The sequence below is a fragment of the Notothenia coriiceps genome, unplaced genomic scaffold, assembly GCF_000735185.1.
Source record: "Notothenia coriiceps isolate Sejong01 unplaced genomic scaffold, NC01 NC01_scaffold00025094, whole genome shotgun sequence".
Taxonomy (NCBI): domain Eukaryota; kingdom Metazoa; phylum Chordata; class Actinopteri; order Perciformes; family Nototheniidae; genus Notothenia; species Notothenia coriiceps.
Genome location: NW_011357795.1, coordinates 362,348 through 374,196, shown reverse-complemented (window position 1 = coordinate 374,196; position 11,849 = coordinate 362,348). Strand labels below are relative to the sequence as shown.

Sequence of the window (11,849 nt, the reverse complement as noted above, 5' to 3'; positions counted from 1 at the left end):
CCCTAAGAGGTCGAGGTACCTATGTATGTAGGTGTATTGGACCCTAAGGAGGTGAAGTCGCCCCACTCGCACATAGTCACTTTACTCTCCTGCCTATAATGCTGTGAGGCTTGATTATGGAGGCCTTCATTGTAACAGTAATTCAGATGCAATTAGCCTATATAAAAAGGCTCAATTGGAAGCAGCTGTCTGGCGTCTTTTTCACTCAATTTGGCAATAGGGTAGATCCCATCGCCTTTCAACCTAGGCCGAGGTCGGTGATCTTGGGCTTAAAAAAGGTTGGTGACCACTGTTCTAGGTCAACTCCCGTGTCATGTTAAAGTCAAAAAGTAAACAAAATAAATAATTAGATTCTAGTGGAAGTTACATAATTCAAGTTTCTCTATCCCACAGTTAAAGTTAGACTAGCAAACATTTAGTTATTTAGCATTTCATCTTTATGCTACTCAACTTTCTTACCACTGTCTTGTTTTTTTCTCTCATCTTCATAATTTTTTCTTTCTTCCTTTTTTCGCTTTCCAGCAAGATAATATCTCTTTCATTTTTCCAGTGCCTTTCCTTGTCATTCAGGATTTTTTGTAAACAATCAATGCAGCGATTTGCGACACTGACGCGGAGTGAGCCTGGAGTAAGGTGGGGCCCATTAAGGAGGGTCTCCTACTGTTCTGTCATTGCAAACCGTTGCGCTTGCCCCACTCACTCAAATTTCAGTTCATCTAAAATAATGGGGCCCCACTATTGTAAGATTCAACTGAATTTGATGAAGGCTTATGGCAATGTATGATGTCTGTTTGAATTTTGTTATTTTTTTATCAATTTGTTTGTTCTGAATTTTTGCATTTAAAAAAAACGACCTGGTCTGGGGCCCCAAGCAGTTGCCTACCTTGCCTGTCCGCAAGCGGCGGCACGTGCACGGTTGTGGCATGACCACCCAACAGAACGCTACGAACAAGAATGTGTGCAAAAATGCAAATGTATTTCGTGACGTTTCCTATCCATGTGGAAATGATTTAAAGTGTGGGGGACTAACTCCCCCCCTTCTAGGGGCTCACCCTGGAAGATTTCTTTTTACATGTTGAAAGTTAAAAGCATCAATCTGGTGCACTTTTGGCGCATTTCCACTACACGGCTCGGCTCGGTAGGCCGTGTCTCAATTCAGGGGTTGCACCCTTCGGAGTACGCAGCTATGTGGTCCACCGGAGGACCCAGCCCACGTAGACGGGTAGTGATGGACCAACGCCTACGAAATGAGACGGTCTAAGCTTTACGGAGGGCTTCGTACTTTCACGTCACGTGATACGCGCTGTTCGGTTGCGCTGCTTCAGCTGAAAAGGATCCAGAAACTTTACTTTTACATTTTTTTTGGAGATCACCGGTCGGCGATGAATTAAAGAGGGACATGGCCAGTAATAAGATGAAGGCTGTTCCTTTAACCCCAGTAATGTTACATTAGTAAGTTAATTAAAGTAAAAGTAAGTAAAGTAAATTATTTATAGTTGATGTAATTTAATCATATTATCTTCTATTTAAAATAAGTCTGAATTTTTCTGTAGTAATAAAATAATGTTTTTTAAAATGAACAAAATCATGTTGTTATAAAGATTGATTGTTAACATAATAGTGTTCTAATCTTAATACGCTGTGATTATAACAGTTTTATATTCTCTTTCTTCCCCTAACCTGCCAGATGATGTCCAACTGACCCCAGGTCAGCACCTCCAGGTCCAGCAGCCACCGTGCCCCCTCCCCCATTCTGCTGGAAACTACACAATTAAACATTTTCTATGACTATTTTTTGTATTAATACAAAGTTTAATGACTGAGATACCTATTATTCACACTGCTTATGTACAGTATACACATGTTGTAAATAATATGGGTTAAAATCTCAGTAAATGAAATAAACAATTGTTTAACAATAACAATGTAATTTGTATTTTGATCTTCACTCACAAGTAGAGGTAAGAATATATCCATCCTCAGTCTCTGCAGCTTCATGTCTTCTATTATTAATAACTTTCATCATTGAGACAGAGGAAATCGCCAATCATGTTATTTAAACATCACCAGCAGTAACACAAATGTTCAGCAAAAGTGTGTTTTTATGAAGTTGGTTTATTTGTATATATAATGCAGCAAGTATATAGAAGCAGCTGTTTGGGGAATCAGACAGACTCAAGCTATAATCGTTAAATATCTTATTAAAGAAAGGACACGTACAAAATCAATTCTGAAACTAGAGACACAAGTCTTGTAGGACGGCAGTAAGCAGAGGTCTGGGTGGAGGATGTTCCTGATCGCTGTTTTGCTTTCTTCAGCACCACGGGGTGTCCAGGTGGATGGCTGCTCTGTCCTGATGATCCGCTGGGGTTAGGGGTCCTTCTCCAGCACCTCGGGGGGTCCAGGAGGTGGATGGCAGCTCTGTCCTGATGATCTGCTGTGCACTTTTCAGATTAGGGGTCCTTCTCCAGCAGATCCATTCCTCCAGAATTGTCCTAATTACAGAGAAAAACAAGAGAAAAAGTGAATTAATCATATTAAACACAGGGTTGCAAAAGTATTATTGCAAAATGTAACTCAGCATTTCAGACAAACAATCCGTAAAGGCTCATTTAAAAATGATGTACTGTTCTGGTTTTTAAAAAACTAAAGAGATGAAATGAAAGTCACACCTGCATCCCTTTGACAGCACAAACTAACACCAAGCTAAAGGATGCTGTCTATTTGTGATTGTTTTATTATTATGGGACTAGGATAATTTAAATACAATTTAACCTAAATAAAGATGATCAAATCTGGTGGAAATATTTAAAATATGCTTTTCTTTTAGCCCTACCTCAAAGCAGCATGAGCTGAATACAAAGGTTGTAATGTTGTCCCAAAGTTTAATAAACAGTAAAACATTGCAACATGTCAGAGAAAGAAATAAAAGCAAACAGCAGCTACACGTCAGGGTAGCATTTTATAAATCCCACCGTAGGCTATACCGGTCTAAATGTTTTCATTTTGGTCTATGTATGTAATATAAAGTATAACTTATCTATAACAGAGCCAAGATCTCTGTATGACTTTAGTGAACTTCTGAATTGAATTAAAAATAAGTGTAAACAGTGCAGTACGTCCAGCTAGCTAGTTAGCGTCACATATTTATCCCTATTATTTCTCGAAAATGTACGTTTTAATGCCCCTTGGGTTTGACGTGTGTGACGTTAGTTAATTTAAAGTAAGTTCAAACCCACTCACATTTATTAGTGATTCCTCCGCTCACTGCTGCTTTTAAATCCACTCTGCTGGGGAGACCGGAAGCCATTTCATTTGAAAAAAACTCACTCTTCCCTGTGCGCATTGCACCCTGGGATATGGTAGGCTGCAGAGTGTACATCAGATGTATCCTTCAAATTGGGGAAAAGTAGGCTGCATTCGTGGGCCGCATTCGGAGGATTCTCGTCTTTTTTTTGGGACAGCCTTCTTTCGGCGGAAGTGACGTAAGCGGTCTACGAATGCACCCTTCGAAGGATGCAACCCCTGAATTGAGACTCTGCATTAGACCATTTAGGCCCAATCCCAAACCATTCCCTCGACCCTAACCCTCCGTGACGGAGTGAACTCATGGATGTATAATAAGAACTGGATACAGCGTGGGAGGCGGGGCCTCATTCATTCCTATGAGAGTTGCTCATTAGCGCATGATGATAAAATGGCCCAACTTTCGAGAGAGCGAAACTTCTTCTTCATCTTCTTCTTTCGTGTTTATTGGCGGTTGGCAAACCAACTTGTAGGTGCATTACCGCCACCAACTGGACTGGAGTGTGGACAAGNCGTCTTCCAGGTGTGTGGTCGTGTGGATTGACTACAATTTCACATAACTCAATCTTAAAGTCCTTTAGTGAGGAGCTCCTAACCAAATAACGATAATCGTAAATCGTGAATCGGTCATTTTTGCACGTGGACAAAGCCACTGCGTTATATACCCACACAAACTAAAATCCAATAAATAGCACGAGCGTCCCCCACATAATTTGTCTTTCCCACCTACAGTTGAAAAAAGAATTTGACGGTTCGACGTTACCGGGTGCAAGTGGTTATAAACATTTCTTCTTATTCATTTCTTTTTTATATCTTGGATTTATATCATATCTATTTATTCGTATTATGGTGTTGGGTTTTGTATTCTGATCTTGGGTTGTTTTTTTCTTTCTGGGTTTCCGGCCGTGGTGCGGGGGGTCTCGGGGGAATGTGAGCCCGGACCACGTCGTACCGTGCAAGTGAATTTAGAAGGACGTAATTTACGTACGTACTCTATGGTAATTATGGACATGTAATGACGATCAATTACCCTCATGCATGTACTTGTACTAAAGTACGCCGATATATATTCGTTCTAAGAGGCTGAATGGACAGGTTATATTCAGCATCGAGAAAGGACGACCAGAGAAGTTGTGCAGGAGTTTCCGGTGCATGAGGCAGGCGACAGGTGAGTACAAATAAACACAGACTCATTTTGATGCATGCAACCATAGCCGGTGCTATGGCATCATCATCATCATCATCATCATCATCATCATCTTCTTCTTCTTCTTCTTCTTCTTCTTCTTCTTTCGTGTTTATTGGCGGTTGGCAAACCAACTTGTAGGTGCATTACCGCCACCAACTGGACTGGAATGTGGACAAGAGACTAAGCAGAAAACAATAAACAAAAGAAACAAAACAAAGAACCAAAACTCTAGATTATTTTAAATTGATCAATTTCTCTTAGAAACTTAATAATCTCACAATATATATTGCCTGATGTTTTCCCTAACAGTCCTGATAGCGACAACTCATGGAATTTTGCTTTCTTCAGTGTCTGGAAAAACACATTTCTCTGAGTACTATATTTCCTGCAAAGCAGTAAAACATGCTCAACAGTTTCTGGCTGGCTACAGTGTATACACTTTCCGGTTGGATGCTTTCCTATTATACTTAATGTATGATTGAGACCTGTATGACCTATTCTTATCCGAGAAATGACATTTTCCTCCCTTCTTTTAAACCCCACCTTCCTTCCATCCCCCACATACCTTTGAATTTTTGTTAGGGCATCAAGTATGGGGGAGCTAAATCAAGAGGAAGGGTTCTCTTCTGTTCTCAACTGCCAGGTCCACTCTGGTTTAGTTTTCATAGAGCTGTTAGCCACCTTTTATTCTATTTTAAATAATCCCTAGCGGCCTGTCAACAGCGCCACCTATGTAACTTGCTCCAGAGGATGACCCAACACACTTGGCACAGTGGTAGAAGACGTATTCACAATGTTACTTCAGTAAAAATAGAAGGCATAGTCCTATTAACCACACAGTAGGAATACTCTGTTAGAAGTAAAAGTCCTGCATTGAAAATGTTACTTAGGTAAAGTTACAAAAGAAAACAATTGAATAAACCTAAAGCTCTCGGATAAAGGAGGTGGAGTAAATGCAACAATATTTACCCCGGAGATGCAGTGGAGTAGAAGTATAAAGCGGAAGAGAATACGAACACTTAAGGTCCAAGTTTCTCAAAATGTCTTCAGAATACTATTAACTTTAGTGTTTGCATTTACTTACCTCGTGTATACAGTCTATGCTTACCATCGGTTGACAATGGAGCGTTGTGTACTGTATGGTTATGTGTGCCTTGTGTAAAAACTGTGCAGCTCTCTTTTGCTTGGTATGTGTAGTTGTGCCCTGCTTTGGCTGTGGAGTATGAATTGTTAAAATGTTGATAAATGTCTGCCCTGTCTGTTCTGCTGATGTTTTATGCAGCTGTTTACTCTATAAGTGTCATGTAACTTAATTGATGTGGCTTTATATTGCTTGTTTTGCACCCGCTGTGGGGTCCTACTATTTCTCTTTGTCAATTTTTGTTTGTGTTATTGTCCTCTATAGTTTTGTCCTGGTTGTTATGATAATCAGTTGTGTGCACATACTTCTTAGTGTCATTGTGGACTGCCATCTATAACATAAAATTGCCTATTGTTAGTTTGAAGAGAGGAAGTATGTGGTGTGATGTGCAAAGCCTTATATCACTTGGTTTTGTTGCCTGAATTGGTTCTGGTTTTGTTTTTAGTTTTATAGGCCCGTTTTATAAATAATCATTGTCATCATCATACTATTTTTCTTCTTTCATTTAAATATTAAGTTTCATTAATTATATTATATCAATAAAATTGAATCTTCTTAGTAGGAAGCCATCCTCTTGCAGAATATATTTGGCATTTCCTTATGGGTAATAGTGGGATCGGCTGATTTTATTTCATTTAAATCTTGTTGTTGTGTCTAGGTAGATCTCCTGAGTAGGAACCCCTTTTACCAAGGCTGAGCCCTCACAGCAACGTCCTCACATTTTGTGCTGTCTCTCTCATCCCATACCCAAAAGGCCAAAAGAAAACAAACAGTTATATCTTTGTTTTCCTCTGTCAAACGCAGGAGAGTGTACTATAAATGTAATGCCTTGGGTGTTAATTGCATATTAGGCCTGTTAACTTGTTTAATATTTTTGCAGAAACTCTGTCAGAAAAGCCATAATGTGATGCAAGATGGAAACTCTATGTTAAAAGTTCAAATCAGCAGTGACAAAGAAGGTGATCACAAGCTTGCCAAGGATGTCAGATTTGCACTTGCACTACTGTTTGTGTTTCCTGTCAGCTTGCAAGAAGGACTCATTCCTTGACCACGTCAACACGTTTGGGGAAGTAAACATCTTATTCCAACAAGACACAAAAAGAGCAGTGCAATGATTAGAAGAGGCGTAATGTGATTGTGAACTTTATTTTTTTTGCCAAACATTTATGGAGAAACAACACATTATTAAAATGAACTGCACACACTATGATCTATCCTATCAACTTAGGGCTGGTAAAAAGTAACAGAACTGTTTTGGCTCTCATCAAATCAACCAAATATAAAAGCACAGACTCGATTATGACTTGGTCTTTACCGGTGCTAGTCTCGTAGTCAAATCTCGTTCACATTAAACGTAATCATAGCAGTCCCATTTACTTTGGTGCAAGGCGCGACCTGAGAGTCGAGGTTGTAGGTCCGCTGCTTTCAATCTTTAAAGTGCTCTCTAATTAGCAATTACGTTTTGGATGATGGTATATAAATTGTTGCATGCCTGTAATTGGTCATGAGAATTTTAATGGATACTACGCAAATCAAATGGGACTTTGTTGTTATTGGTAATTATAAACTGAAAGATTATTCCATTATGGCTCACTTACAAAGCTTTCCTATGAATATAAAAAAAATAAACAACTTACAGAAAATAATTGTTACCTCTTCACACACAAACACTACTAATAGAATAATCACTCCCGTTTTCAAACAAAATATTTGTCATTACAGCAGAACAAAATGAAGACCTATACCACTTATATTTTATCTATTGAACAGACATCAGTGGAGTTTTGATCTACAGAGTTCCCAGTGTCAAGATACAGTACAGCAAGAGGGCGCTACAACAAACCAAATGCAAATTAAACTGAATGCAGATTCATATGATAAAAACACATTAATATCACATGTATATTAAATAGAATTAATATCAACAACATTCAACTCAGCTTTTGGAATACTAAATGAAGCATTCAAAGTAAGATGAATGAAATCTCTGGAGTCTGTGACCATAAAGCTCTTAGAAAAAGTGTGACATCGATCAGTGATGTGCTGCTCTTTTTAATTTTTTCACTGTGGAATGTATTTGTAGAAATATGCCATCGCTTGGGTAAATGCACTTTGCTAGAAAACTCACAGAAGTCCTAATGTGATGGGGGACGTTGGCACTTAAAAGCCGCCACTATCATGGAAGTTCTGCAAGCAAATTGTACTTTGATTAAACAGGATCTACATTACGAGATCAGTCGACAATACAAATTATTTATTTGTTCACTCGAGGAATGCAGACTAAGGTGCTTTGTTGGACATTTCTACAGTCCAGGATACAAAAGGCTTTCAAAAATCCTCAGTGACTTTGATTTGTATTGCTGTCTATACAAAGAAATACAATACTAATTTGAGTACAGATTTGAGATTTGTCTCAAGGCAATCTAAATGATTATTATTCTTTAAATCCTTTCCCAACTTCCGCCTTTCGTCAAAAAAATGTCTTGACTTAATCACTTGGGACATAACCTCCAGTGACCAAGCGTACGATGTGAAGCACAGTCAGGAACACCCAACACATTTACAGTATATTCATGCATTATTGACAAAAAAATCTTCCTATAAACAGTCTCATTTAAACAAAGCTGAACATGTGAACCACCACCAGTCATCAGTTTTATCATTATGACAAACATCCGTTATGATAAAGTTACATACTATTTGCATTAACGATGTAAAGGGGAACCATGTAGAGGAGAGGGCCTACAACACACGTTAATGTAAACACCCTGTAGAAAAAGATACATCAAAAATTGCCCTGTAGAAAAAATGAAGAACCAATCTAGTCTCTCGATGATTTCATGTAATAGGAAGGTACAAATCCCACTAATTCAAAACCAAAACTCAGTAAGAGTAATAACATAAGTGCCCCATTAATGATTCTGCAATTATGTCTCACTCTTTAACTGAATATGGCGGACTAATTTGCCTTTCAGAGTCTTTTGCTCCTTTTCTGGTGCTCATTAAATCCCCAGACAGCGATAGTTAAAGTTAAAGCTCCTGGAAAAAAGCTGCAATAAAAGTTTTCATCTTAGCATGATCTTATTTTAACAAATATAATAAGAACTTTTTAATCTGCACATTTCTGCAGAAATCCTGAAATTGTAATAAAATCTGAATCTGAAAATGGGTTTTGGAAACTGACCATTTAGTATATTTTTTTACACAGTTTTTATATACAAATCAAAAGAAACAAACGATTCGTGACAATCATAACATTATTATCCAATATTATCTATGACGTCTCTTTCTGTTACAGTTTTGCCATCAAGATTTAATGGAAATAATGCTACATTTGTACAGAAAAAGGATGAGAAAAGCATTCAGAAGGTGCTGCATTCATAAAGAGTGGGCATGGAGTAATCAGTCATTTCTCTCTGTAGAACAGCAAATATGCTTTCAGTGACTCCGGCAGCGGTAAAGCCATTATTTGGTCTCTCAACATGTTCGCTTGCTTGAGGATTTCAATTTCTCCGATGTCTCTTTCCTCCTCCTCGTCTTCCACTTCTTTTTGTTCTTCCTCAACGTGTTCCTCCTCCTCACTCTCCACCATTTGGGGGATCAGCTGGTTGCCTACAAAAACGTAGGTGTTGATGCGTCGCCGCTGGCAGCGCCTGCGTTTGCGCTTCTGGGGAACTCTCTGCACCGCCTCCTTCCCCGCACTGTCCTCGCTGTCCAGGTCTCTGAGAGTGCGGCGAATGTAGACCCGAGACAGATCCTGAAGGCTGCGCACAGTCAATGAGGCTGAGGACAAAGAGAGATGACACTCCTTCAGGGCAATGCGCCACACAAATAAGATGAATGTATACAACTCCACCAGTCCTTCAACTAGGTCAGCATAAACAAGTGAGTCCATCAAAGAGAGGACCGCGTCTCATTATTTCAAGGAAAGGAAGCAAGTGGCTCTTTGGAGCAGCTGCAGGGCGGGCTTCGTAAGTCAGAGCAAATATTGCTGTAGGAGTCGTCTCGTCACATCATTTTTTTAAATATTGCCTGCTCTACACTTCAGGACCAGTTAGAATAAAACAGAGTTTTAGTTTGGTTTAGTTTTGTTGAGGCCGGAGAACTTACGCAGCTCGACAGTGTCAGGTTTCTCCCCATCAGCTCTGCTCTGCTGGACCAGGGGGGCAAAGGACACCGCCAAGATGTTTTTGCTCTCCCATGAGCACTGGCCAGTCCTGGTTATCTGGGTCAGCTGCATAAAGAGCAAAACCCTGAACTTATAAAATATGAAATACACCAGGGAGCAAGAAATCACAACCAGCACAGTTTCTTGAAAATAAACGTTTAGCTTATTGTGCATTTTGCGGAGTTGTGCCACCTGAATAGAGATTCCTCTATGGTTTGATTTTCTACACAAACCAGTTATACAGTGTTGCAATTATCCTGGTATAAATTCAGTGTTTGCTTATTAAATATCATTAACCCATCTGAAGATCCTACTCCAGATTGTACTGGTTGGCAGATGTACATACACTGTGTAACCAAGGGAAACATTGCCCCTGGAGAAGAAAAGAGCCTCTTAACATCCGCATACATGCTGCAGTGTTAAATGGGTGCATTCAAAATTAACTTCATTTCCACACTTGCTTTGTACGGGAGCCAATTACTGCCAAAGGGCTCATAGAACAATCTCACAGATAATCTGAGCATCAACAAGAAGACAATCTCAAAACTAACCCTAACCCTAAACTACTACACACTAAGGGTGGGCGATACGTTTCTTTATCAAAGCAAAGGTACATTTATATCACAAGACTTTTGTGAGTTTTTGTCTCATCCAGCAACTTTAAATAATTATATAACATAAATATTATTATAATCATAATTTAAAAAATGTGTATACCCTCGCTCAAACCTTGCTGCTCATATCAGAAAATGGGTAAAAAATATAATAAAAATGCTTAACATTTTATAAAAAATGAAAAGCTACAACGGTATTAAGAGTATTGAAAAATGTCTGATGTTAGAAAAACTATAGAAACTAATGATAACTATTATTAATTATTGTCAGAATCTGACCTACTTTTAGCCAATTGACTGATTAATTCAAGATGTCTGCGGGTGTTCGAAGTTGGATATGTGAGACCTTGCACTGATGACAGATATCTGGGGGCTCAGGGCATAACAAGCAATTACCAGTCCACGGTTATCAAAACACAAATGAGGCCATGGACTCTTCATGTATGGAAATAAGGGGGTGTTGTAATGTTCTCAAGGGAACACCAGGTCCATTAAAGCTGAAGATGCCTTCAAGGTGAATGTATAGTTCATCCATTCATAGCCCTCTTAAATGCAGTTCATTCATTCTCTATGCAAGTACGTTTTCTTTCAATACAGCAAAAATGCCCATGTTAATACTTTCTACTAAGGGCAGTCCATCCTTTCAGGCTTTGAGAGCACCTACCAGCATAATCTCAAAGATGGAGTGCGTTTTAAGATGACATCTATTTCATGCACATCATTATATATACCAACCAATATGGAGGTACAGATGATAAAGCTTTCTACTTAACGCTGCTTTCTCGTACCGAGCCATGTCTTTGAAGAAATTCAATCATGTGAAGTTGGTATTTTCAAAAAGCTATTTTCCCAGTACTGGAGCTTTCATATTTGTCCATTCTTGAGATTAAATTTTTTTTGTAGGGGCCAAGAACGCCTACTTGGTGCTGATGAAAGACCACAAGAAAGAGGAAGACAAAATACGTGTTTTGAAAATTATTCGCATTAGTGCACATTTTGATATTGGCTATAGTACTTTCATGCTGTTTAGATCTCGCAAGGATCTCTGATCTAAATTATGCGTAATCATTTCCTGCATTCTGATTCAAAAGTGTGTGCAGGCTGTTTTCATTCTTACTAAAGCCTTCCACCTTCTTTAAACACACAGTATAATATTTAGAGATGTCCCGATCCGATCACGTGACATTTTACATTTTTTTTAATAAACTATTTTTTTATTATTATTTAATGTTACAAAACAAAAATGACCATGTTCACGTCTTAAAGTCATCCTGAGGTCTTAGTTTTGGTTTAAAATGACACAACATCATGTATGTGTTGGTTCTTTTGGGCTTGTTTTCATAGACCTGAGGCCTGTACTACGAAGCAGGATTTTCGCTTAGCGGGCTAACTTCAGGGAAAACTCGGGGTTTCCGGTCCTACGAAGCTGGT

At 38.9% G+C, this 11,849-nt stretch overlaps 1 protein-coding gene and 2 long non-coding RNA genes across 3 annotated transcripts; 1 reads left to right on the top strand and 2 right to left on the bottom strand.

Moving 5' to 3' along the window:
- The first annotated feature begins 2,208 nt into the window (after positions 1–2,208).
- On the top strand, positions 2,209–2,524 carry LOC104955961 (uncharacterized). The gene is made up of 2 exons (XR_799502.1): positions 2,209–2,335; positions 2,409–2,524. It is a non-coding gene; the product is annotated as an uncharacterized lncRNA (long non-coding RNA).
- A 1,229-nt stretch (positions 2,525–3,753) lies between these two features.
- LOC104955956 (uncharacterized) lies at positions 3,754–5,048 on the bottom strand. The gene is made up of 2 exons (XR_799501.1): positions 4,664–5,048; positions 3,754–3,809 (listed from the first exon to the last, which is right to left on the bottom strand). It is a non-coding gene; the product is annotated as an uncharacterized lncRNA (long non-coding RNA).
- Positions 5,049–6,766: 1,718 nt separating this feature from the next.
- On the bottom strand, positions 6,767–10,466 carry LOC104955957 (protein-L-isoaspartate O-methyltransferase domain-containing protein 1-like). The gene is made up of 2 exons (XM_010783357.1): positions 9,747–10,466; positions 6,767–9,419 (listed from the first exon to the last, which is right to left on the bottom strand). The coding sequence occupies exons 1-2, from the start codon at positions 9,976–9,978 to the stop codon at positions 9,043–9,045; spliced, it is 609 nt and encodes a 202-aa protein (XP_010781659.1). The 5' UTR covers positions 9,979–10,466; the 3' UTR covers positions 6,767–9,042.
- Positions 10,467–11,849: the final 1,383 nt, after the last annotated feature.